Genomic DNA, 27,562 nt, shown 5'->3' with positions numbered 1-27,562 from the left:
GCTCCCGAGCGAGCGAGCGCGGCCCTGCTCTGGGGGGTTCCCCTTCAGGTGTGAGGGCTCCCGAGGCCCCGCTCTGGGGGGTTCCCCTTCAGGTGTGAGGGCTCCCGAGGCCCCGCTCTGGGGGGTTCCCCTTCAGGTGTGAGGGCTCCCGAGCGAGCCAGCGCAGCTGCCGCCCGCCACAAGGCCAGGGCCGAGAGAGTATTTGGGGGCAGGTGAAAGTGTCCCCAGATTGTGCCTGGGGATGGCTTCGCCAAGTGCCTTTACAGTTCGAATTTGTGTTCGTTCTGGTCACTTTTCTCGCTATCCCCTCCTTATGGCTTTCTGGTGTTAGGTTACAGTTCTAGGCACTTCTTCCCTGTCCTTCCAGCCTTGTATCAGTCTTCTTGGAAAAAAAGAGACATCCGTAACGAAACTAAAAAAGATCCCTGCTTTGACGGCGTTCTTTATGCCTTGTTGAGTGTTTTCCTAGAGCTGCCAGCTGGACTGGCTGAAATCCGTGAGCCTTGCTTAGCAGAGACTAGAGTTTGATAAAAGCTTTAAAGGCAAGTACTGACTTGGCTTCATTTATTCACCCGTACTTCCCCCTGCCTGCTCCTTCGTTCTCTGCTTACTTTCGGGCAGTGTTTCTGCAGGAGTTCACAGGGCAATTACTGCAGCTGTATAGTCTGGATGATAAGGCATTTATCTCGCTTGGTAATGAGCTTTTGGGGGTCAGTTGGCTGCATGGAGAGGCAGAGACCCATTCTTCAGTGTCTTTTGTGTTTGGAATTACTTAATATGTAGTTGAAATCATAGGGTTTGGTTAAACAAGTGAAGATGCACAACTGGTAGAAATCTGTTGACTTTTCAGAGTCATTCAGACTTGCCAATGTGCAATGAAATTGCTAAGTTTGGGGAAATAACTTGGGGATAGTATCATTTAGCAGTTTTAATGTGGTTTTCATTATCATGCTTTATGCATGTCTGATGGCATTAAACATAGAGATGGATAATTTGTTTAAAAACAGAAAGTGATGTTTGAAACAGTTGATGTCACAGGTATTTTGACATAGAAAATAGGAGTTTATTTTAAGAGATTATCATACCTGACTGCTGGCCATAGGCTAGCTGTTAGGAGCAGATTTACAAAGCAATCAAAGTGTGTGGTTGTCTTTTTTTTAAAGAAATGTTTTCCCTTTTAGAAAATATTTATTTCTTATTTTCTATTTTGTTTTACTAATTAGTGAAACATGAAAGGGCATTGTTTGGAAGGACCAGAAGTCTCAGAATCTCAGCTGATATAATTAACAGGACATGGGTAGAATTGCAGTGCCAGCCAGATTCTTCATTACAATGAGAATTCTTCTTCAAAAGAAATAGTTTGGTTTGAATTATTGGTGAGTGGGTAGGACTCAGCCTAGCATGGAATCCGTGTTCATGGTTATGATAATTGGATGTGAGCCATTACATATACGGTAGTATCCCTTTGGATTTTATAGGTTGATTGATGTGAGAAAGCTGTTGAAATTTAGCCTGCTCTAGTTAAACTCCTGCAGCTTGAAACAAACTGCACCCAGTTGTCTTTTAAGTGATAAAACTGTCTTTAAATTGATTAGGAGGAAATGTGAGCGAAGCTGAGACGTAGGGTATATAGAATCTGTGTTCATTTAGCTATGCAGGCTTTAAAATGAAGTTGACTTAAATTTCATTTAGCAGAAACACCAGTTTTTGTTTCATTCAGTTGGGCAGTGTGTCCATTAGCAGCGTGGAGGAATCTGTCAGAATGATGACATTTGATTACTAGTGTGTGGAGAAGAGCAGGCAGAAAGGATGTGGATAGTTCATACTGGTTTATTTACATTGATGATTTGTTTTACTCTTTGCCTCACTGGAAAATTGCCTTATTAGAAAGAGAAAAGGGATTCAATAAACAACAAGTACACAAAAGAAAGGGAATTCTTGTTTGTATTTAAAATACAAGCCTGTTTCCAGCTACAGAGTTTGAACAGTTTGGATTTGCCACATTAGCCCTTGCCCCTGGTGGGCTTCCCTGGCGGCAAGGGAAGCCTTGTATGCTCACGTCTGACATTTCTGTCAGCACTGACATCTCATTGCTTTTAGGCTCTGTGGCACCAGGTGTTTTCACAGAATGGTTTGGGTTGGAAGGGACCTTAAAGGTCACCTAGTTCCAATCCACCTGCCATGGGTAGGGACACATGCCACTAGACCAGGTTGCTCAAACACTTCCTTGAACATTTCCAAGGAGGGAATGTCCACAACTCCTCTGGGCAACCTGTGCCAGTATTAATGTTTGTAATGTGCCACTGACAGGCATTATGCCTCATGGTGGGGGTATTATTTGAAGACATTTTAACTGTATTAATGGTCATTTTCAGGTTTATGTGTGAACAGGCAACAGACCTCAGTTAGACCTTTCATGTATTTCAAATACTGAGCTTCTCCACATCATTTCATTTGGGTCCTGTTTGCGGCTGAAATCTGATAGACAACAGTTGAAGGACAGTTTCCAAACATTCTGTCAGCTGTAAGTCTCTGGACTATATTTTCTCTTTTTTCCCTTTTCCATATGCATCCAGCAGCACAAATAAATATTCAGCTTTGGTGCTGTGCTCGACATCGAGCGTGCTTCTTCCAGCAGCCTGCTTAGTCTGCATTGGGTTTACTGCTTTGATTCTAGAGCAGGGAGGTTAGGGATGTTAAGCTTCAGTTTGGACTCCGTGCTGTATGCTCTTGCTTGTTGGAAGAGTGTTTTACAGTATCACAGTATAGCCAAGGTTGGAAGAGACCTCAAGGATCATCGAGTCCAACCTGTCACCACAGACCCATGACTAGACCATGGCACCAAGTGCCACGTCCAATCTCCTCTTGAACACCTCCAGGGATGGTGACTCCACCACCTCCCTGGGCAGCACATTCCAATGACGAATTACTCTCTCAGTGAAGAACTTTCTCCTCACCTCGAGCCTAAACTTCCCCGGCACAGCTTGAGACTGTGTCCCCTAAACAACCTGGAAGAAAAAAAATTTCTTTAACATACCACTGTCTTGAAGTTTTGAGCGTAGGGAATGCTCTGTGAGTTACTGTATTTTGTATCCATGTGTATACGACAGAAGACATCTCAACTAAATCAGTTGAGATGGTTTGACTTCATGGCCATTGATACAACTTTCTGCTTCTCTGTGTTTTGTGTGGGTCAAGAAAGCAGTGTTTTGTTTAACATTAAACTGCTTTCACTGAACTGTAGGGAACTGCCCAAATGAAACAGACAAGTAAATCTCTTCCCTGGTATGATAAATGTAATTAAAAGTTTTTCTTTCAGTAAAACTTAATTTTGAGTTGCTCTGGGATTTTATTGACACTTGATATAAACAAGTTCTGTGCTCCTGTTCTCTTCTTCTATACATTAATGTTATTGGATTTGTCACAAGCTTTTACTGTTTTAATTTCAGCTGAATTCCCATTTCTACACATTGCTACCTGCAGATCACTGAAATCCTCTTCTTATATTGGGTATCATGAACATCAATGATTTTGTAATACTCCCAGGCTCAAAAACTGGAACCTCTGTGAGATTAAAAGCCAAGTAAGTGCCTTTTATCTGATGGTGATAGAGATGGTTTTCATAGTTTTTAATAAGTTTTAATGCCCTGTTCAGTAGGAGAACCTATTTGTGTAAGAGCAAGAAGAATCACAATTTTACTAGTATCTTCTCTATACTTTTATCCTTCAGCCTGCCATTTCCAAGGCTTTAATCTTCTTTATGAGTGTAGCTGTGTATCTAACATACAAACTTTGTCAACAAACAACACTAAGGAATTCACTGGGACAGTTTATTCTAATACTAAACAACAACAAACCTTTCTGAATAGAGACACAATTGTATCTGGGTTTTTATGTTGACCACTCTAAAGCTTATATTGGAGGAGCCATATCCCTGTCAGCATACTCCTCTGTAATTAGAGATTCTTGGGTTCAAGAAGGTTGCACTCCAGAGCTGTTTTCAGTCTTCCTGGGAAGCAGAAGGGTGATGCACCTTTAATAACAAGTTGTTCAACTCTCTGTTTTTTCCTTTCTTGCTGCTTTAAGGTACTTTTCTGTCCTTTGTGTAATTTCTGATGACTGTTTCATGACTTTAACTCCTTCAGAACTGTCAGAGAATTGCAGCTGGAGAAAGTGCAGTTACAAACTGAAAATGAAGAGATGGAGAAGAGGTTACAGCAACTAAAGTCAAACATGAGCAGAGAAAAAGAAGAGAGGAAGTAAGTTAAATTTCTCTTTCATACAAAGGAATCCAGTGAGAGGCTCCCTCCATACCTTGCTTACAGAAGATAAAATTTGTAAGTTCTTTCTCGCTGTTGGTTCACAGGGCATCAAGTGCTTATCATTGGAAATCTGGACAGAGGAGACCAATGACCACTCAAGCCCAAGTTTTGTCACAAAGAAGAGAAAACAGTAACAAGGTAGTAAACTGGCAGGATATTTGCATGTAAAGCCATTTAAAACAAAAGCTGTAGAACATGAGAATTTTAAATGCTGTAAAAACAAAAGGTTCTGACAAAATTCTGATTGTTTAGTTTGCCTTGCCAGGTTTATGGCTCCCTTTGAGCTGGAGGAACATCAAGTTCTGTTTGATGATCTGTTGGATTTTAATTGTTGTAGAGAGCAAATTAGCACTGCTGCTACAGATTTAATGTTCTAAGAGTCTAATTTGGTAGTGACAAAAGTCATCAGGAGCCTGTCTTTCAATGCTTAATGTACATTTTGAGTCAAAATACAAGGCTTCACATGACATTTTGAGTACAAGTTCTCTATCTTCATAGGTAAAAGCTACGGGAAATGCACACATTAAAATACAGTACACAGCTTTTTCTTCAACTCAGACACTGCATAATGGTATTTGCATTCACAGTAGAACTCCCATATGACTATGTAGTTCAGTCTCTTCCCTCTCTCCCCCCTCTTCTCCAACTTCTGCATGTCCTTCAATCTTTATTATGATGCTTCTGGATTTCCTTCTGTAAGTACAGGAAGATATTGAGAATCCAATTTGCTACTTGGTCCACAGTAACTGGAAAAGCCCTACACTGATCCTCAAGGAGTGATGCTAGTTGGCCAAGTGTTGGCCAAGTTCTCCCCAGTTCAGTAGAGAAGTACTGAAGAGAGCCCGATGGAGGTTACAAAGATGCTGAGGGGACTGGAGCATCTCACTGATGGGGAAAGGCTGAGAGATGTGGGTCTGTTTAGCCGAGAGAAGAGCTGCCTTCTCAATGCTCATCAGTAGCTAAATGCCTGGGGTCAAGAGGATGGGGACAGAGTCTTTTCAGTGGTGCCTAGTGATAGGGCAAGGGGCACCAGTTAGAACACAGGAACATCCACATAAGGAAATATGAGGAGAAGCTCCTTTCCTTTGAGGATGCTGGAATACTAGACCAGGTTTGCCCAGAAGGGTTGTGGAGTCTCCCTCAGGAAAGATTCAAGCCCTGCCTGGATGTGATCCTGGACAACCTGCTTGGGGTGACCCTGCTTTAGCAGGAGGGTTAGACTAGATGATCTCCAGAGGTCCCTTCAAATCCATCATTCTGTGAAGTGCAGGTTAATAAGATTTTTGAAGCATTCCCTTGGAGAAGAACTGGACTCAGTCCATTCCAATGGACTGAGGCTGAATTCTTCTGAGTGTTTTAAAATGTAGGTTAAATTTATCAATTGACTTTTGTTCTATTATGTCCTTGCTTAGAACTAAGATGAAGGATGTAGAACTTCCCTGCTAAATCAGTGAAAATTTTGGTTTGATTATGTCCATAATAAATGACTAGGGCAATTTTGCTTGAGCTCCCACCAAATACTAAGGATAAGGCAGACATCTGGGAATGGTAAAACTTGGTCAGATTTGTAAGTAGCTGAAGAGTGGACATGGTAAGGAGTGTTATCACTTCCCACTGTAATAACCTAGTCTTTAATATTTCATTCTCTGGTGAAATAAGTTCATCATTTTTATAGCTTAGGCTCCTGTCCTTGAGGCCTTATACATCCTGGAAGTGAGTATTAGGCATGTCCATCATCAAACAGCGTTCATGAGTGCTGTTGAAATGCCAGTTGTGATAACAGAGCTTATGCTCTTTATTTGCTCCATGAATTAGTACAAAAAATCTGTAGGGGATCCCCAAATCCAAACTAATTCAACTTAGAGGCACTTGCTCATTCCTTTAGCAGACATGGATGTGTCTGGAGAAGCATGCAAATTAGACTGAATGGGACATAAAAAGAGAGTTTTTTTCTTACCATTTTTGTTTCTGGGAGCCATGCTGTGTATGCTAGGTTGAAATGAGAGCTGGTAGTTATGGGAGACCATTTGAAACTGGCTGAACTGAAGCTTATGTAAGTCTGGAGAGGAAAACCAGACAATGACAGCTTCAGACTAAGCCATTGCAGCAGGTATTTGAAGTCTTTTGAAGCAGCAGCAGTTGAGTGTGAAGGTCTTCCTGGCCAGCTCCATTTCATGAGCACAAGAAAGGATCAGAATGAAAAGGGTTTTTTTTCTAATCCACTTCATTCCCCTTCTCTGAGACAAGTAGCTCATAGCTGTTACTACTTCAAAGACTTCAGGTATCAGCTGTGATGACAAAGGAGAGGATGAGTGGGGCAGAATTTTCCAAAGGGTAAAATTAATATGACTGCAGGTGCATAAGAATGAGGAGGGAAAGTGAGGACATAGGGTGGACTCTGTTTACAGAGGGAAAAACTGAAGAGCAAGGATGTTGAAAATTATTAGTTACTGGGATGCCAGATCGTGGAAGGGTAATGAGGAGAAGCAGAAGGAAAACAAACTAACACCTCCCCCTACACAAACTATACATAGATACATGTGCAGCAGACTTCTTTGGTTGATGCTGAGCTTAAGTCACTATGGTTAGGAAAGTTCTGCAGGCCTATGCTTGGGAAAACACTTGCTAGGCAAATGAGGACAGTTTCATTTCATGAGTGGGGAGTGAAACATCAGGGATTTAGTGAGAAAAACACTAGGCAAATGAGGACAGTGTCATTTCATGAGTGGGAAGGGAAACTGGCCATGGATTTAGTGAGGAAAACACTTGCTAGGCAAATGAGGAGTGTCATTTCATGAGTGGGGAGGGAAACTGGTCCTGGATTTAGTGGCTGTCATGAGCAATACGTGTAGTTTTCTCTTTAAATGCATGCTGAGTTAGAAACAGTTTAGTCATGAGGTCTGTGGTGACAGGTTGGACTTGATGATCTTTGAGGTCTCTTCCAACCTTGGTGATTCTGTGTGTATAATTCTGTGTAAAACAATAGTATTTTAATTCTCTATTAGTTTCACTTGTATTAATTTTGTGTGTGTAAATATTTTTCCCACATAGGTTTCTTCAGGAAAAGTGAAGTTGCAAATACTCAAAGAACGGCTTCAAGGTAAAGATGCCTTTGTTAACTACATAAAAAGAATAATCACAAACTTCAGAGTGTCTTAACAAAAAAAAAAATCACAAACTTGAGAGTAACTGATTCTTGGAAGTTGCTGTAATGAAGCAATAAATAAGACAGAAGTACTCAGTATGTTGGGGGGGGTTGTGTTTTTTTTCATCAGAGCCAGTGAAAGAACGATGTATGCATGAGGTGGCAAATGCTGTGGCTCATGAAAAATCTCAAGGGAAGAGGATAGCACCTGGACTTCATGAAATTAAGAGTGCACTGCTGGTAAGTAAATGGGTTTCAAAATCACTCCCTAGAGCAGAATACAATGTGTTAATATAGCAGCTTACCTTAGCTTTCCCTGTGTCAGCTTCGTGCCTGATGCAGTTGCATTGTGGCAGTTGTTACTTGTTGCCTCTGGCCTTCTGTGGAAATGATGAAGTCAGCAAGCTTGTTTGAACTTTTTGGTTTAGCTTTTCTGGTGAATTGAAGCTACTTCCCTACCTCATTCTTGCAGTTTGTTCTGCTGGGAAAACAAAGCTGCTCTAAGAGATGCCATATTAACTATTAGATGTGCAGCAACTTAAAAGAGGGGGAAAAATACTCTGCCTACTTGAGATTAATTTTATCCTCCTTTATTTAAAGACCTTCTCTTGCTGGAGTTAAAATAGTAGGGTTTTATTTGAAATCTGTTTCCCAAAATACATTGGTGATAGCCACTTCAGTTCTAGGGTTTCTTGCTGTGATGACCACTTAGTGCACAATTCTGTTATCAGGGAGCTTCTTTAAGCTGTGTTTTTATTGACTTGCTCAGCATGTGAATGTGACTGAGGAAGACTGATCTCTTACCTAACTGTAGAATACTACTGGATGATTAAAATAAGATAGATGGTTTCAGGCAAACAGGGTAAAACTGAGTGGTCCATGAATATGCTGTCATTTTAGATACTTATTAGAACCAGGACACACTTTTAATTCTGACTGCTTTCTGAGCTGGCTGTGTTAGAGAGGAAATTAGTATTAGTATGAGGTGATTTATATGTTTAAAAAGAGGGTTTGACTTTCAGCAAGTATAAATAGGAAACCCAGCCTCCAAAATACAGGATAGCTCCATGCTGTCTCATTTTTGAAGTAACTTGCACAAATAGAGTTCTGTTGGTGAGTAAGAAAATAATATTTTCAACCTAAAAATCTAGTATCTCTCTTAGAAAGATCATCTCCTTCCTACCCTGCAACACAGCTTGTGGTTTGTACTGATTTAAGGAAAATTAAACCAGTGGGAGCAGATATTTGTGGGGGTCTTTAAAATGGTTTTCCTTAGGCAATAAGTACCCGGGGACTTTAAATCTCTGTTAAGAAAATTGTGGCATTAAAGCTGTTTGGAGTTTGTTTGGGAGCTGGTTGGTTTGTTTGGGAGCTGGTTGGCTTGTTTGGGTTGGTGTTTTTTGGGCTGGTTGTGGGTTTTTTTGGGGGGGTGGAGTGGGGTGTGTGTGTTTGTTTGGGTTTTTATTCCTGGATTCTTTTGGTTGTGGGGAGGTTTTCTGGTTATTCTGTCATTGTTTTATCCTTGCATTCAGCACCCCACCCCTAGGTTCATTAATGCTCACCTAAAAATTAACACCCTGTCTGTGTAATCAAATCCTCAGCCGTGCAAAGGGCGTGCTTTTGGGTTTTTCCCCTCAAGCTTTTGATGTACTATCCCACCTACACGGTAAACCACGATGTTTTTATTAGTTTTTTTTAATATGAAGCAGTACCTAGTGTTTCGGTGTGGGAGGGCTCTCCCCGGGTCAGGAGCCCTGCGATGAGTGTGCCATGGGCAGCGGGTGGACTGTCCCCGATACGAGAGCCCAGCCGGGTGCGCTCTGCCCCCACCGAAACTGTGCCTGGAGTGTGGGCAGCGCTGCTTGGCTGAGGCTGGCCGCCAGGCGGCGCTGCGCCCCCACATTAGACGCTTCTGCAGCGGCTGCCCCGGATCCCAGTCCCTGTCACACAGAATGACACCATGGTGAGAGTTGGAAACGTTCCCCGGAGATCATCTAGTCCAACCCTTCCGCTAAAACGGGGTCGCCCACGGCAGGGTGCTCAAGATCACAATGTCCAGGCGGGTTTGGAGTCTCTCCAGAGAAGAAGACCCTACAGCCTTTCTGGACAGCCTGCTCCAGGGCTCCAGCACCCTCACAGCAAATAATTTTTTTCCTCATGTTTAAGTGAGACCTTGTGTGATCTAGTTTGTGCCCATTGCCCCATGTCCTATCACTGGGTGCCAATAAAAAGAGCACAACCCCATCCTCATGACCATCACCTCTTAGCTATTGATGAGAATTGAGAAAATCCCTTCTCAGTCTGTTCTTCTCCAGGCTAAACAATCCCAAGTGTCTCAACCTCCCCTTGTCAGAGAGATGCTCCAGTCCACTTACCATCTTGGTAGCATCTCCATCAGACTCTCTCCAACAGTCCCTTGTCTCTTAAACTAGGGAACTGCTATTCTAGTTGGTCCCTTAATGAATCTTTTCCTTGCATTGACCTCTACAGATGTGTTTCTATCTACTAAAAAGCTTCAGTAAGCAGAACCTCATTAATGAAGTGCATAGCTCATAAATTTGTTTAACTGGTATGTGCTAAGTAAAGCACCTCCCTTAGTCTGGCCTGTCCAGCACCTACTGATATATCCAGGTATGGAATTTTTGCTCACATATTTGCACACTGTTGAGTATTGAAATGATTCTGTGCTTATGTCACCATCACTCTTCAGTATACAGTTACTTGCCTGCTTGTAATATGCTGTTTGGTGGAATGTTTGAGTATGTTTATACTAAATTAATGGTTTCATAATGGTTCATTAACAGACAGAAGCCAACAGGCATGTTGGAAACCTGGAAGTTGTTGATCACTTCAGCCAGGAAGGGAATCTGAAGGGACCGAAAGTTAATTGTGAGCAGAAGAAAGTAAAGGTCATACCAGACAAGATTTCATCTCTGCTAGTGTCAGCAGGTAGTGCTGAGGTAGTGCACAGTTCCAAATAAAAACAATTCTCCTTGTTATTTAGGACACCTTAGGTAGATAGGCATCAAGGCTTTCCTCTGTGTTAAGTGAGGGATGAGGCCATCCCCTGTTCAGGTCTGTCAACATGATATCCATAGAGCATGTGGGCTGCCCATGGCTACTGCTTTCTGCCTGCTTGAAAACATTTAAGTTAAATGATTATTTTGTGTGCTTACACACACTTTTTTGTGTGTGTTTTGTAATTTAGTTGTGAGCAAGGGCACACAAAACTGAGGGATCTCGATTACCAGGGTAGCTGGACTAAGCGCAGGAAACAGAGTGCTGCAGTTCCATAGCTGATATTAAAAATCACAGAATTCCAGCATGGTGGGGCTTGGAAGGGACCTCTTGGGATCATCCAGTTCAAACCCTCTGCTAAAGCAGGGTCACCCGCAGCAGCTTGCCCAGCATCACAATGTCCAGGCAGGTTTGCAATCTTGCCGGAGAAGGAGACTCCACAACCTCTCTGGGCAGCCTGCTCCAGGACTCCAGCACACTCACACCAAAGAACTTTTAACTTGCATTCAGGCTGAACTTCCTGGGTTCCAGTTTGTGTCCATTGCCCCTTGTTCTGTTGCTGAGTGCCACTGAAAAGTGACTGGCCACTCACACATCCTTGCTGTTGTATGTTACTGGGGAAAGGATTATCATCACCAATGCTACGTTAATTATGTTGTGGAACTGATTTAGGAACCACCCTCAGAATCAACCTGTCCAAGCCCTGAAAATCAGGAGAAAGGATTATTACTGGATGGTATATTTGATGAGGAGGAATCTGCAAGGTCTTTTCAGGAAGCTTTGCTTCAGTGGAGAAAAGGTAATCGTGATCACAGAGAACATCCACATGCCAGTGAGGTCCTAGCAGGTATGACTGATTTTTTTTCTGGTTTAATGACATTCTCAAAGCCTTAGGAGCCATTCTGGTGGAGTAGCAGATGTCTGATTGGTGAAGGTAGATAGTCTGTGAGGACACTAAATGTTTCTTCATACTAAATGTTTCTTTTTATATGTTCTTTGTTGCTTTACAAATTGACAACAACCACTAATGTGGTTGTGTTTACTCAATTCTTGTAATGAACTGTGGTGTTGGCCAGGCTGCTCAGCTTGTGTCCTTGTCCTTCTCTGTGGCATTGTTCTGACATGAGACTTCAGTGGGGGCTGTAATACTCAAGCATAAGGTCACAGCTTTTAAGTGAGACAAGGAATGTGCATGGTTCAGGATTTTGTGTGTTGCATCCAAGTACCTTTTCTGCCTGTCTTCCATAGGACCTTAATATTTCTTTATCCCAGGGAAAAGATGCAATCAGTTGAAATATCTGTGGAAAGATATGAAATAAACCCTCTTGTCTGATTTTTCTTCTTTCATGCCATATGGTGGGCTTTTTACCTGTGGAGTCATGGATTTCCCCCCACTATCCTTTATCCCAGAAGCTGCAATAAATGAGTTTTTACTGGCTACTCCCACTGCTGGTGGACTTGTGTCATTATAACACATTGGCCATTTAAATTCTGGCTGCTGATGTGACAGACATTCATTCAAAAAATCAGGGAGTTAAACAGCAAGTTTATAAGTCTGAACAGCTATTTTTATATTTGTTTGTATTCTATAACAATTCTAATAGAGTCTGTGGGAATTTGTGAAGTACAGACCAATCCTACTGTTACAAAGGAACCAATCCAGATTGAATTCAAGAAGGATGGCCTGAGCTACATGGAGAAACTCTTGCTTAAGAAATACAGGAGGTACTGCTGAAGTTGCTGGTATCATAGTATCATTCAGGGTTGGAAGGGACCACAAGGATCATCTAGTTCCAACCCCCCTGCCATAGGCAGGGACACCCCACACTAGATCAGGCTGGACAGAGCCTCATCCAGCCTGGGCTTAAACACCTCCAGGGACGGGGCCTCGACCACCTCCCTGGACAACCCATTCCAGGGTTTCACCACTCTCATGGTGAAGAACCTCCTCCTCACATCTAGCCTGAATCTCCCCACCTCCAGCTTCATTCCATTCCCCCTAGTCCTATCACTACGAGATCCTGAGAAGTCCTTCCCCAGCCTTCCTGTAGCCCCCTTCAGATACTGGAAGGCCACAATGAGGTCACCTCGGAGCCTTCTCTTCTGCAGACTGAACAGCCCCAACTCCTTCAGTCTGTCCTCATAGGAGAGGTGCTCCAGCCCTCTGATCATCCTCCTGGCCCTTCTCTGGACACGCTCCAGCACCTCCAGATCCCTCTTGTAGTAGGGGCTCCAGAACTGGACACAGTACTCCAGGTGGGGTCTCACCAGGGCTGAGTAGAGGGGGAGGATCACCTCCCTCGATGGTAGTGATGAAAGAAGTCAGAAATACTGAACAGCATTAAGAAAAATTCCACTGGAGCCTTTAAAATATTAGCTCTATAGTATCCATAGTTAAGGTGGCTGTCCAGAGAGTGCTTTATTTTAATAACCATCATAACCAGGCTCCATGACTCAACCCTTCAGAATTACTGCAGAGCTAAGGTTCTTTTTGCCATCAGGGTATTGTGGAATTTAAAGACTGGTAGTGATACTTGGTTGGGTGATTTGGGGGCATTTCCTCCAGGAGTTTTATGGAGAAAAGGAAGTTAGATTTTTCAGGATCATTTCATAAACATGACAGAGTTGTTTGGCTAGCCCAGAGGTGTGAGGTCACCTCAGTGAAATTGGGAGGCGTGGCTGCTTTTCACCAGCAGTTGGTACTGCTACAGTAAACAATGACCACATTGTTTGGAGTTTTCTAATGATGGTGATATTTTATACATAAAATGTTACTCAGATAAAATATTACTTAGATAAAATATATATTTTTATATATATAAAAGATATGACTTTCTAAGATTGGTTTCCTTTTCCTTTGTTAGAACTCCTGTTGATCAACTTTCTGGTAGTGGCATTAAAGATTCAAGGCCTGTGCAAACAGTGAGTGTCCATCAGGCTGTGACTGGAGGAGGGGAAGGAGGAGATGATGATGTCAGTGACCTAACAGGTACAACAGATTCCTATCTATTGAACCTAACTATTACTATTTTCTTTTGCTATGACTGCTGAACAGTTACACACTCAAGCAGTTGCTGCTTAAAGAAAGTAAAAATAATACAAGAAGGAATTTGTGGCGTTACATAATGAATGAGGAAGTGAATCTTGGTCAGGAAAAATGAAATGCATCTAATCACATTTCTTTTGCAGTTGAAGAGGTGAAGAGATACTGGACATCTCTTTTTAGACAGGGAGTAGCCAACACTGGTTCTGAAAGAGCAGAGTCCTCTTTGCAAATTGAGCTCCTCGATGATGTAAGTATGTAATGAAGGACTCTATCTCAATCTTCACAGTGAGCTGAAGTGATTTGTTTAAATAGTGATCTGTTAAATACTTAAAGTAGCAACAGTTCAATAATTTCTAGTTAGAAAATAAAAAATATTGGGGCATTGTTTAGCTTTTTCATACAAATGTGGGAAATTTATCTTTCCAGAGTTCCCTTGTAATTTTTTCCTGTTCTGTCCAGAGCCTCTACTACATAGAAAATACACAAAATGAATGTCTTCAGGCTTTTAAGCACTTGAGTTAATGTTCCTGGGGGGGGGGGGGGGTATTAATTTTAATCTGTTGCTGAAATGTTTTTGAGTTTGTTTTTTTTTTCAATCAGTCTTATGGCAGTGACTTGGAGGAATCCTCTGACATTTTGGTGAGAAATTGTTGTGGTAGGTTTCTTTTAAGGGGCTGGGATGAAAGCCAAAGGGATGATGAGGAAGATACTCAGGAGGATAAGCAACAGGTTCTTGCCCTGCACGGAACATGTGAAGATCTTCATACTAAGTCTCCATTTGTGTGTCACACAGAACCAAGAAACAAACCAACAAGTGTCTTGAGTTCTCTTCATGATGTTTATTAAGAATTATTTTGTAAAACTGTCAATAAAAGAAATCTTAAACTCCTGGATTCTGGCTTTTATTTTTATTATGAAGTCAGAGAATAAAAGAAAACTTATCTTGTGCTACTGATTTGTAGGCTCACTCTGGTCAGGGTTGAGGGGAAGTCAGTTCTCGTTCTGTGCTGTACTTTTACTCTTCCAGGAGGCCAGTTGAGAGTGATCTGTGTTCATCCCCAATTCAGATCTCCTGTAGGTTGTTATCTTACAGATGTTTTCATATTAAGAGAAAAAAGAGGAAATATAATTAAAATAGGATCTTGGGTGGCTTTGATTTCACCAAACCATTTTAATTTCTCTATCTGTTCATAACAAGGCCTTAGCTGTACTTCAGAACTGGCTGTCTCTGTGTTGCATAAAAAGAAAAGGTTCCTTCTTCCTCCTTTTCTCCTCTTCCCAGCTAATGTAAGGCTAACTGCAATTAATCTAACTTCAGTGAAAGGTCACTTGGCTGTTACCTGCTGAGGTGGTACTTTAATGTAAGGAAGGTTTGGGGGCTTTTTGCTCTTTCTCTCTCTCCGCTTTTTGCTCTCTCTCTCTCTCTGCTTAACTGTACCCAGCAGCCGAGTCGTTCTCTGTGGAGGTGGCAGGAAACTGCAGCTTTGAAATGAGCCAAGTGCTGTCCTTTGATAACCTTAAACCCCTCACCCTACCGCCGAGTTTCGGGCTCTCCAGGACCCCTTGGCTCCCACGTCAGAGCCATTCTGGGGGCCTCTGCAGCGTGTGCCCGCAGCGCTGGAGAGCGGAGCCCTGCCCCGGTAGGGGCGGGACGCGGAGGCTCTATAGTGCATCGGCCGAGTCCATAGCAACGCACTTGAACTATAAATGAATGCAATTTTCGATCTCTACATACAAATTAGAGATTTCTCTCTATTTAACTCCTCGCACTAATACACACAGGTTTAAACATATTTTAATTCCACTCCCCCCCTTCCCCAGCCAGGAATTTTCAGGCATTTCGATGCGAGGCAGCAGGACTGAGCAGTGACGGCGGCAGCACACGCTGCCACAGGGGTGCAGTGTAAACAGTTAAACACCTGGTGGCAGCACTGAGCCCCGACGGCATCTCCTGCCCAGATGCGGGGTGAGCAGCTCGGATCCTTCGGGTGCCGCATTCGGCTCTCTCAGGCAATCACTGCCGCACTCACCTACAACCCGTTTCCAGCAACACCGGGCACACTCGTGGTCTGCTCTGCTGCGGACTACAAAGAGGAATCCTTTCTCATCCAGAAAGGCAGGCTGTCACTTGCCTGCAGTGGGAGGCTGTTGATGGCCAGGCATCCTTTGACTTCTTATCTTTGTCTGGCCTCTCCAGCTTCAGCAAGTCCTGTCCACAGCGTGCAAATGCTCCACTTGTCCCTTTTCACCCTCATCCCAAGAGATGAGCGAATCTGGGCAGACACAATCCACGCAAGCATGAGGTAGATGCAGTCAACAGCAGCCCAGGGCCAGCCCTGGCGCTGCTGCTGTCCGCGCCGGGGACGGCCGCGGCCTTTCCTGGCCCAGAGGCAGTCACGAGTGAGGCAGCACCACTCCGCAAGCACCGAGATACCGCATCGCCGTTACCGGCGAACTGCCGTGCGGCTCAGAGCTGCAGTACCACCTTTCGTCCGCCAGGCGGCAGCACCGAACGCTCCCCAGCGCGGCTCCAGGCATCCCGGTCGCCGCGGTCACGGAGCGGCGCCCACCGCGCCCCCCGCATGACGAAGTATCGCGGTCTAACCCTTGCCGGCAACAAAGGCCCACACCGAGCTGCTCGCTCTCTCCCCCCTTGATGGGATGGGGAAGAGAAGTGTGAGAGCAAAAGTGCAGAAACTCGTGTGTTGAGATAAAAACCGATCAAGAAGAAAAGCAAAAGCCACACATGCAAGCAGAGTGAGTCAAGGAAATAATTCCCTGCTTCCCATGGGCTGGCAGGTGTCCAGCCACCCCCAGGAAAGCAGGGCTCCACTATGCATAATGGTTCCTGGGAAAAACAGATGCCACCACTCCAAATGTGCCCCCTTCCTTACTCTTCCTCTAGCTTTAAATGCTGAGCATGACATCCTATGGTCTGGAATACCCCTTTGGTCAGTTAGGGTTAGGTGTCCTGGCTGTGTGTCCCCCCCACACACACACTCCTTGTGCACCCCCAGACTCTTTGCTGGCTGAGCAGTGGGAGAAGCAGAAAATCCTTTGCTTGATGCTGTGTCCATGCTGCAAGTCAAAGCTTTGTCGTTTGTGTCCAGCCACAAAACCTGCAGAGCTTTGATCCATGATGCTCCTTCAAACACCAAACTACACTTCAATACCCGCAAAAGGGCTAAACAGTTGTTACCAAGAGTCCACAGAACTGCACAGCCCTTCCAGAACTCTCCCAAATCCAAGGCATACAAGGCTCACACAATTACAGCTAACTTTTCTGGCACTGCTTCGTCACCAAGAGGCCACAATAGTCCTGACAGAGGGTCAGCCTTGCTCAGGCACCCAGTTAACTCTAGCACATGACAAATGGTAATCCTCAGGGCAATTGCAGCACAGAAACTGCAATTTGGAAGCATTTGTCTTAAATGCACACAGATAAAACAGAAAAGAGAAATGAACAGTTGCCACTGGCCTAGCCACCCTCTCATTCACCACAGGCAGAAGGAGGAAAGCAAAGATTTCAGACTCCAAATTGACCATCAACCACTGTGCCTAACAGCACCACATCTTCAGTGAACTCTCACCAGAAACACTCTTTTTATCCACCTGAAGAACATGGAAGGCAGCCAGTCTTGTGCCAGGTCTCCAGCCCTCCATCTTCCATACACAACCAATGCTTCACTTAGCACAGCCATAGCCCTTCTCCCACAGGGACCGTCATGCTGATCGACACACCAGCTGCCAGCGTTGTGGTTAGGGGGAGGCAAGGTAGAGGTGGGAAAGAAGCCCCCCTAGCACAGCACTGCTCCCGTTGTGTCCCCTGCCCCTGGCGCTCGCAGCTCGGTCCCGTACCAGGCCCGCTCCCCCTCGGGTGTGCCCCCAGCTCCTGGCTCACACACACTGCGGCTCCCCGTGCATGCCGCGGTGCGTCAGCGAGCAGAGGCTCCTGGACTGTTGCTCTACACCACCACGGAGCAGCTCCGAGACTGCCTGCCCGTCTTCGTCACAGAGGGGAACACGAAGAAGCCAGGACAGATGCTGCGAAGTTCAAGGACAGGAGGGACCCGCTGCTGCCAGCGGCTTGCGGGACGTGGCGGGTACCGCATGCGCCAGCACTGGGGCGCGACGAGCCGAGGGCAGGAGTGAGCCGGCTGCAGTGCAGGCAGAGGCCAGCCGGGGGCAGCAGTGAGCGCTCGCTGCGCTCCGCATGGCCGCAGCGCGGCGGTCACTTGTGGTCGGCGAGTGACAGCCAGGCCGCTGCGGCGCCGCTGCAAGCAGCCGGGGCCAAGCGGAGAGGGCTCTGCAGAATAACTTTATGAACTAATCCCTGGGGGAGAGACTCTAAACAACTGACGGAAAGCGAGAGACCGGACTCTGAAGTTTGAGCAGTGTGTGTCACAGCACATAGAAGCAGGAAAACAGTAAAAAGAGCTAAGGCATTTTTGCCTTTAACCTTTAAAGTATCCACTTCTTGTGTAACAGAACAAGAGGGGGTGCAGCGGGGCTGTGCTACAGGTGCTGTTGGTAGGTCTGATTTTATGAGGGAATCAATCCACAGGATTGCACTAAACACACTTTTGTCTGGACCCACCAGCTGAGCACTAACTCATCTTCATTACAGACAATTAATAGAGTAGTTTTGGTCCCCTTAGCTCCAGTGTCTAACACCTAGAAGCAGTGCCACTGCAGACCAACAGCTGGCTTTAGCCTGACTTGTCACCAGCATTGTCAGGCAGGACTGACAAAAGCAGGAGCCGCCACCCCCCAGAGCACCACACACCATCCTGGAGCTCCAGAGCCTGCCTGCTTTCCTCCCCACAGCTCCCGGCTGTCCATGCCCCCAGCGCTGACTGCACACCCCGCCTGGTGCTGGGGAACAACCAGAACCCTGAAACCAGACAAGGGATGGGAAAGTCAGATGCGTGCAAACCCTGCCCCACAAACCCCCACACTGAGTGGGCCTGAGCTTAGATCCCCCAACCTTCACCTCCACTTCCAGGCAGCCACAGCATTGACAAACCTGAGCCTGCAAGTGCCGAAGGCCTGGTTCATCTCACTGGTGCCCATGACCCTCCCCTGCCCCTGCCACAGGGAAAGGGCTCCTTCCCTCTCAGGTGCCACTCCCAGGCACCACTGGCCACAAAGCAAGGAGGAAAGCATGTTCCCAGGCCCCATGAGGTAAACCGAGGCCTCAGTCTTGTCTTTTATTTCCCCTGTCTCATATGAGTTTCCTTGAGGATTGAAGCAGCCTCCTCTGTCTTCTACTTGCTGGTCTGAATATAGCACATGCAACTTAAATAACTACATTAACCATGAAGAGAGGGCTGAGGAATACATTACTTTGATTTGGGAGTTATATATAATATTTTTTCCAAATCTATAAGGTAGGCAGAGAAAGCCAGGACTGAAAATGTACAACATGTGGATTCAGCGCAGTTCCTCTCCTGCACAATACTTTGCAAATATGACATCCTTAAGTTGTACCAGCTACTGTAACTAAATCTTGCTCAATAAACAAATCACAGTAATCAGTACTTAAAAGCAAGAATAACTGAGTGCTCTTCAAGGCAAAATTACAATCACACTTCACACAGCAAGACAGAAAGGAGGGCTCCAAAGATAATTCATCTTCAACAGCATTTTCCCCATCCATTCTTAACATAGAGTTGCATTCAAATCTTTGTTCATGAAATGAGAAGTATTTGTGAGGAGAAACTGACTCTGCAGGACCAACATTAGAATTAGAGATGGGCTTCAATATGAATGGAGCTTTGATGACACACATCATCTGAATCCAGCTAATGAAAACTGTCAACATGATACAACAAATTCAAGTGGAAGAGTCAAGTTCTAAATGTCTGGAAGCAAACATTTCATTTCCTGCAAGGGGCAATGGCTGAGGATGTTCTGGAGTGATTAAAGGTGTTGCCCAGATTTGATCTCCTCCTCCAAACTGAAGGACAAGAATTCCCCTTCCCTATGGGGTACATTTTATCTCTCATGGGTAAATACAGAGGAGCTTGAAAGCACTTCCTTCCTAAGTCTCACTGTCCTGCAGGCAGCACTGGTTTTGATACAGGGTGGGCTCTCAAAACAAAAAAAGGAAAGATGCAGTCCTCAGTATAAATACAATTCCAAGTGTGACTATGTCTGTGTATGTCAGTTTTCAGATCCATAGCTTGGCTGAAAAAAATGAACACTTATGAAACTTTAAGCTGATAAACCAGGTATTTCAGCCCTTAGGCAACACAAAGTGTGATGTTACAAAGTTGTTGAATTTTTTATCACAGCAGACTAAATGCAAGTACAATGTGCTGCAATGAAACATATGCTTCATCTAAGGCCCACACAGAATCATTCCAGCTAATTCCATTCCTTTACTGGAAAGTGAGCAGAGCAGTAGCTCTCTTAAGGAAAGACAGAGCAGGAAAGATCTAACGAAACAAAGTGGGATGCAAAATACCCTGCAGCATTAGTAGCTGTATGCCAGCCCCAGTGAAACTGCTGACTTCATCTCACTCTTACATATCACAATCCACTGGCTTACTAGGGAGATCTTGCTATAAAGAAGCTTGGCTAGTGCCCCTCTTCTTTTCCACAAGTCTTTCTGGGCAATGGTTTCAAGAGACACTGCCAAATGTCCCTACCAAAGCGCTGCCAAAGCGCTCCAGCCTGTCTTTGGGCTTCTCTCCCATACAATTCTTTAGACTCCCTATTCTCTTAGCATCGGTACTGAAGCCTTTTACAAATTCTCCCTACATAAGTGTCCCAGCCAAAGTCTCTGATTTTGTCTCTCCTGTCTTTGCTGCATCATTGTCATCCCACTTGCAAGAACCCCAGAACAAAACATTGCTCTTACAGGTCTCTTCCTTTTCCAATTCTGAAAACTCCTTAGAGCTGAAATTCTTTTGTCCCTTTCTTCTCTTTCAATTTCATTTATTCTCATTTATGCTTTGCCTCTCCTTAGTTTTCATAAATTCTCTCATGTTCCTTGGCCTACCTTATGGTTTTCTTTCTTTCAACCATTTCCCTTTCCTTTACAGCTGTTCCTGCATTCTCACTCACTGTATAGATGCAGAGAAATTAGTTTTTTACTCAACCTAGTGAGTCTCAGGCCTGTTCAGTTCAGCCAAGCTCCATCATTGTGTGGCTTGGCTACTCTCTTCCATTCCACAGTAAAAGAAGTCAGGGAGCTAGGCCACAGTCTACAGCAGCTATTATCTGCTGTGTGTTCTCTGGTTTTCCTGAAAAGGAATTCTGAGAAACCTAAATGGACAACTTAAGCTGGCATTGTGAGGGCAAAAGCTAGAGCAATCTTTATGTCTATAATTGCAACTTGGGTATCTCTGAAACCAAGAATAAAAATATTCCTGTTGGAATGTCCTAACACTCTGGGTCATTCCAAGACTGTGACATAGCAACATAACATGCTGAGAAAGCACAAACTATGCAGACACTTGTTTTGATGTAATAAAGGACATATTTATCATTAAATAGAGAGGAAAAACAGGGCCAGAAATGTGCATGACTTAGACCCGTCAGAGATTCACCCCAAGGGAACAGGGGGCATCATATTACTGGTTTGATCTGATACTAAAGGTCTGGCAACTAAGAAGGGCTGGGAACAACCTCACTGGTGGCCCTCACCACTGGGTGGGTGTGCATGTTTTCTTGCCCAGGTTTATTTACAGTCTACTGGAGAAGTGAACTAGGGTCACCCAGCAGTGCCAGGAGGTGATGCCAGATGATGGCAGGGAGATTGGAGTAGATGATCTCTGAGATCCCTTCCAACCTAAGCCACTCTATGATTCTACAAAATATCCCCTTGGCTGGTTCTGTTGGCTAACCTGGCTGCACACCTCATCCAGCTTCTTATGAAAATTTACTCTAACCTTGTCAAACCCAAGGTAATATTCCTAATATCCCAGCACATTTCAGAAGACTGCACGCTTGAAGGCAAGAAATACAAGTTTCTGGCCCACTAAGTTCACCAGAGTAGAGCCAAAGGTGTAAGTACCAATGAATATGCCTAAGGAGACAAGAAACAAATCAAAGCACTTCAACCAGAAACTGACACCAAGAGCTGCCACAAATGTTATATGGCCATGGAAAGGGTTTTGCCTTCAAAATGTTCATAGTAAGGCAGCCCAGTGTTAGAGATGGTGAAGATCAGCATTTCCAGACTGCTTCCTTGTATGTATCCAGTGCTGTTTCAAGCCTTGAAGACAAAGGTAAAATTTAATACTTCTTAAATACTTCTTAAAACTCCTGTCACCACTGTTCTCAGTCTGGTGGGTCCAGAATGTGTTCAAGTTCTTCTTCAGTCATTTTTTTTTCACCTCTCTCTCAAAAATTAGTCATTAGATTTGCAGATCAAGGTATTAGGCTGCATCAACACAGCTGCTATAAATGTAAACCAAAGCAAAACATAACAACCAAACAATAACAAAAGACCAACTTTTGAGCATTCAAAAGCCCTCAACAGACCCAAAATAGGTGTGACAGACCTAAATAAAACTAGCTGAGCTAAATACTGCTAGAAAGCAGTTGGTGAGAGTTTATCTGGGTACGTATCAGTTAGATCACCTCTGAAAGACAAGCTGGCTGGCAGCTTTGAAGTAAAAGGGAAGTTATTAAGGGCACAAGAGAGAAGACAGCATTCGAGAAGAAAGACAGGCAGTTTATTGCCTACAGAGCAGAGAGGCGAATGGAATGGAATGGAATGGAATGGAATGGAATGGAATGGAATGGAATGGAATGGAATGGAATGGAATGGAATGGAATGGAATGGAATGGAATGAAATGAAATGGAATGGAATGGAATGGTATAGAATAGACCAGACCAGACCAGACCAGGTTGGAAGATACCTTCAAGATCATCACATCCAACCTATCATCCAACACCACCCAACCAACTAACCCATGCAACCAAGCACCCTGTCAAGTCTCCTCCTGAACACCTCCAGTGATGGTGGCTCTACCACCTCCCCGGGCAGCCCATTCCAATGGGCAATCACTCTCTGTGTAAAACTTCCTCCTGACCTCCAGCAAATGAGGAGGTATATTATGATACACCATAGAAGCAATAAGGCTGTGGAGCCCATGGTTTTATTTGAGACCAAAGAAGGGCTCATGTGTCCAAAAGTTTGTCTACTTCCTCCTACTAAATCAGATGATCAAGTAAAAGACCTCTACTACAAATCCTGTTTCTTGTGTCCTGCTCTGCTGTCCATGGTCACATTTCACTATCACAGATACCACATGTAAGTGTTACTTCACACTCATAGAATCATAGAATCAATAAGGTTGGAAAAGACCTCAGAGATCATCAAGTCCAACCTATCACCCAACACCTCATGACTAACTAAACCATAGCTCCAAGTGCCACATCCAATCCCTTTTTGAACACCTCCAGGGATGGTGACTCTACCACCTCCCTGGGCAGCACATTCCAATGGCCAATTACTCTTTCTGTGAAGAAAGATGAGGGGCGAGCAACTGATGTCGTTTACCTGGACCTGAGCAAAGCCTTTGACACTGTCCCGCACCACATCCTGGTCTCCAAACTGGTGACACATGGGTTTGATGGGTGGACCACTAGATGGATAAGGAACTGGCTTGATGGCTGCACCCAAAGAGTGGCTGTCAATGGTTCCATGTCCCAGTGGAGGCCAGTGACAAGCGGAGTCCCTCAGGGATCAGTCCTGGGACCTGTCTTATTCAACATCTTTGTGGGGGACATGGACAGTGGCATTGAGTGCACCCTCAGCAAGTTTGCTGATGACACCAAGCTGTGTGGTGCAGCAGACACGCTGGAGGGAAGAGACGCCATCCAGAGGGACCTTGACAGGCTGGAGAGGTGGGCACAAGCCAACCTCATGAAGTTCAATAAGAGCAAGTGCAGGGTCCTGCATCTGGGTTGAGGCAATCCCAGGCACAAATCCAGGCTGGGCAGTGACTGGCTGGAAAGTAGCCCTGAAGAGAGAGACTTGGGGGTGCTGGTGGACAAAAAGCTCAACATGAGCTCTCAATGTGCTCTTGCAGCCCGCAAAGCCAATCAGATCCTGGGCTGCATCAGAAGTGTGGCTAGCAGGTCGAGGGAGGTGATCCTCCCCCTCTACTCAGCCCTGGTGAGACCCCACCTGGAGTACTGTGTCCAGTTCTGGAGCCCCTATTACAAGAGGGATGTGGAGGTGCTGGAACGTGTCCAGAGAAGGGCCACGAGGATGATCAGAGGGCTGGAGCACCTCTCCTATGAGGACAGACTGAAGGAGTTGGGGCTGTTCAGTCTGCAGAAGAGAAGGCTCCGAGGTGACCTCATTGTGGCCTTCCAGTATCTGAAGGGGGCCTACAGGAAGGCTGGGGAAGGACTTCTCAGGATCTCAGGTAGTGATAGGACTAGGGGGAATGGAATGAAGCTGGAGGTGGGGAGATTCAGGCTAGATGTGAGGAGGAGGTTCTTCACCATGAGAGTGGTGAAACCCTGGAATGGGTTGTCAAGGGAGGTGGTCGAGGCCCCGTCCCTGGGGGTGTTTAAGCCCAGGCTGGATGAGGCTCTGTCCAGCCTGATCTAGTGTGGGGTGTCCCTGCCCATGGCAGGGGGGTTGGAACTAGATGATCCTTGTGGTCCCTTCCAACCCTGAATGAAACTATGAAACTATGAAACTCACCTCAAGCCTAAACTTCCCCTGGCACAGCTTGAGACTGTATCCTCTTGTTCTGGTGCTGGTTGCCTGGGAGAAGAGACCAACTCCCACCTGTCTACAACCTCCTTTCAGGTAGTTGTACAGAGCAATAAGGTCTCTCCTGAGCCTCCTTTTCTCCAGGCTAACTCACACTTGTTGCAGTGCAACCAGCACTAAAACTCTCTTTGTACCCATCATGATAAGCTCTGAAGGTGCATTTGGACACTGAGGTCTTGGAAAGATGTGATAAGCAGTTACAAGCATTACAGAGACTTCCCTAGCAGAGTTGTTTAATATGAGCAGCTTCTGAAAAATAGATTTTAACAAATTAAAGCAGCCTATTATAATCTATAGCTTCTGGTCACATTCATCTCAGTTCATCATCTTTGTAGCTTAATGACCCACTTCTGGGCCTGTCAGCTTAAGCAGGAGAGGGAACTGATTGGGGGAGTTCAGAACACAGCCACAAAGATGCTGAAGGGAGTGGAACATCTCCTCTCTGAGGAAAGGCTGAAGGAGCTGGGGCTCTAGCTTGGAGCAGAGGAGCCTGAGGTATGACCTCATTTGTGTTCATAAAGAAGAGAAGGGTGAGTGTCAGGAGGATGGAGCCAGGTTCTTCTCAGTGATGTCCAATGATAGGACAAGGGGCAATGGGTGCAAGCTGGAGCAGAGGAGGTTCCATGTGAACGTAAGGAAAAACTTTTTCACTGTGAGGGGACAAAGCCCTGGAACAGGCTGCCCTGAGAGGTGGTGGAGTCTTCTTCTCTGGAGACATTCAAAACCCACCTGGACGCATTCTTGTGTGACTTACTCTAGGTGATGCTCTCTGTCAGGGGCTTGGTCTAGATGACCTTTTGAGGTCCCTTCCAACCCTTAACATTCTGTGGTTCTGTAACCATATTCTCCAGCATAACCCTGCAGTGCATAGCAGCTCTCCTGCTGATTGCCTGACATTTCCCAGTCCTTTCTCCTACCACAGATGCTCCAAATCACTATTCCTGCTGCTCTCTCAATTCTTGATCTTTTTTTCTTCTTCTTCTTATCTGGACCAATACACCATTTTGATGTGTCTGAACACTCCAAGTTCAGTTAAGAAGCAATACAAAACTGAGCAGGGAAACAGTGTATAAATAGTAATCATTAGGAAAAGACAGCACTGTTTCCTTCATTTCTATCACTGCAGAACAAAACTCTGTCCTCTCTAATACAAGTAATCACAAAAGGGCATCATTCCATGCAATATTTTAAGCCCAGCAGTGGCTCTCAATGTACCTAATATGCTAGAAGATAAAAACACATTAGTTTAAGTGAAGCTGCAGCCATTAAATGTGCCAGGGCTGAAGGAGACTCTTGAACCAAAATATTTTCTACTCTGCTTTTCATAGCTGTTACAAGGCTTCAAAAAGAGAGGTTTCCTCTTTGCTGTGCCATTTCCTAAATGAAACACATTTCCTCAACATATATATACATAAGTGATACAAAGCTGTATCCAAAGGGGCTATCTGAATATAAGCCATAGCAAAGTTAAGTGCTTAAAAACTATGGGCTAAAGACTGTGATCTCTCAGCTGGACTATTACACCCATTAAACATTTCAATAAAACCACTTGTGTTCAAGTGGAGTGATTTTATTCTTTCCTAGGCAAGAGCCATGTCACAAATAATTCTATACCACAGCTTTTATAAAAGCTATAAATGATACATTTAGATGGAAAAAAAAATGTTAAGCTGGGAGTTCCTACCTGCAAAAGTGGTTTGCCTCTTGCAGCAGAGAGCACAACAATAAAATCCAGAAAATATGGAATGGAATGGAATGGAATGGAATGGAATGGAATGGAATGGAATGGAATGGAATGGAATGGAATGGAATGGAATGGAATGGAATGGAATGGAGTAGAGTAGAGTAGAGTAGTGTGGAGTGGAGTGGAGTGGAGTGGAATGGAGTGGAGTGGAGTGGAGTGGAGTGGAATGGAATGGAATGGAATGGAATGGAATGGAATGGAATGGAATGGAATGGAATGGAATGGAATGGAATGGAATGGAATGGAATGGAATAGAATAGAATAGAATAGAATAGAATAGAATAGAATAGAATAGAATAGAATAGAATAGAATAGAATAGAATAGAATAGAATAGAACCGAACCGAACCGAACCAGACCAGGTTGGAAGAGACTTTTGAGATCATCGAGTCCAACCTATCATCCAACACCATCTAATCAACTAAACGATGGCACCAAGCACCCCATCCAGTCTCTTCCTAAACACCTCCAGTGATGGTGACTCCACCACCTCCCTGGGCAGCCCATTCCAATGGCAAATCTCTCTATGAAGAATTTCTTCCTAACATCCAGCCTAAACCTCCCCTGGTGCAGCTCGAGACTGTGTCCTCTTGTTCTGGTGCTGGTTGCCTGGGAGAAGAGACCAACCTCCTTCAGGTAGTTGTAGAGAGCAGTAAGGTCTCCTCTAAGCCTCCTCTTCTCCAGGCTAAGCAACCCCAGCTCCTTCAGCCTCTCTTCATAGGGCTGTGTTCCAAACCCCTCCCCAGCTTTGTTGCCCTTCTCTGGACACCTTCCAGCATCTCAACATCTTTCCTAAACTGAGGGGCCCAGAACTGGACACAGCAGTCATCCCTGTGTATTCTAAAATATTCAGAACTTCCCTTGCAAACAATGGTTATTAGGAGAATATAAGACCTCTAAAACAACAACAGCAGCCAAAAATTGCCTGAAACCTTTCCTGAAGCAGTAGGAGCTCCAGAACACTAGAAACTCCAGAAGACACTGGAGAACACCGGATGGGAAGGATGCCTGCACTTAGCACAGACAAAACGTTAGCCAGTAGAGTTCACTTCATAAGATGTTGTTGTCAGAAGCATTGCAGAGCTGCTAAATTTTTCACATGCTTATGGAAAATAAAAATATGGCCACTAAAATAGTGCTGATAACCTCTAAGGTTCAGAACCCACTCAGACCCACCTGCTTTAGATCTTAAGTGCCAGCCACAAGAGCTGTATCAGTGTAAACTGCTATAACACACTGACCTTTGTAAGCAATAAGCTGCATCAAAGTACAAACAGTCACTAGCAAAAGCATCAGGAAGGAGCAAATGGAGCTTAAGGCTCCTTATTATGCCAATCATGGCTTTTAAAACAACCAACCAAGTCTCCCTCTGTCCCAGCTTTGTAGCAGCTATAATTCAATCTGTCTTCCTATGAGCAACTAATGTAAAGAATGCAGGGCATGGGTAACGTGATTGCTGTTGCCCAGCCCAGTGAACAGAACTGCTGCATCTGCACTCTGAACAATCTGGAAGCCGTGGGGAAACATTGATGAAAATCCT

General features: G+C 44.7%; 1 protein-coding gene across 4 annotated transcripts; it reads left to right on the top strand.

The window, feature by feature from the left end:
- The first annotated feature begins 369 nt into the window (after nt 1-369).
- ZBBX (zinc finger B-box domain containing) lies at nt 370-14,424 on the top strand. 4 transcript variants are annotated; one of them, XM_068145699.1, is made up of 13 exons: nt 370-542; nt 2,376-2,524; nt 3,450-3,583; nt 4,146-4,259; nt 4,367-4,460; nt 7,374-7,422; nt 7,598-7,707; nt 10,272-10,427; nt 11,158-11,284; nt 12,090-12,210; nt 13,350-13,474; nt 13,675-13,778; nt 14,132-14,424. In XM_068145699.1, exons 3-13 carry the CDS (start codon nt 3,516-3,518, stop codon nt 14,375-14,377), a joined length of 1,314 nt encoding a protein of 437 aa, XP_068001800.1. In that variant the 5' UTR covers nt 370-542; nt 2,376-2,524; nt 3,450-3,515; the 3' UTR covers nt 14,378-14,424. The 4 variants fall into 4 exon arrangements, with proteins under 4 accessions (XP_068001800.1, XP_068001799.1, XP_068001802.1 ...); XM_068145698.1 differs by having other exon boundaries at nt 11,158-11,332; XM_068145701.1 differs by having other exon boundaries at nt 11,158-11,332; nt 14,191-14,309.
- The last annotated feature ends 13,138 nt before the right edge of the window (nt 14,425-27,562 follow it).

Source organism: Melanerpes formicivorus, unplaced genomic scaffold (genome assembly GCF_026170545.1).
Source record: "Melanerpes formicivorus ecotype bairdi unplaced genomic scaffold, bMelFor1.0.p_v2 SCAF_12, whole genome shotgun sequence".
In the NCBI taxonomy this organism is placed as follows: domain Eukaryota; kingdom Metazoa; phylum Chordata; class Aves; order Piciformes; family Picidae; genus Melanerpes; species Melanerpes formicivorus.
The sequence above is the reverse complement of the archived record's forward strand: the minus strand, read 5'-3'. Positions and strand labels throughout refer to the sequence as shown.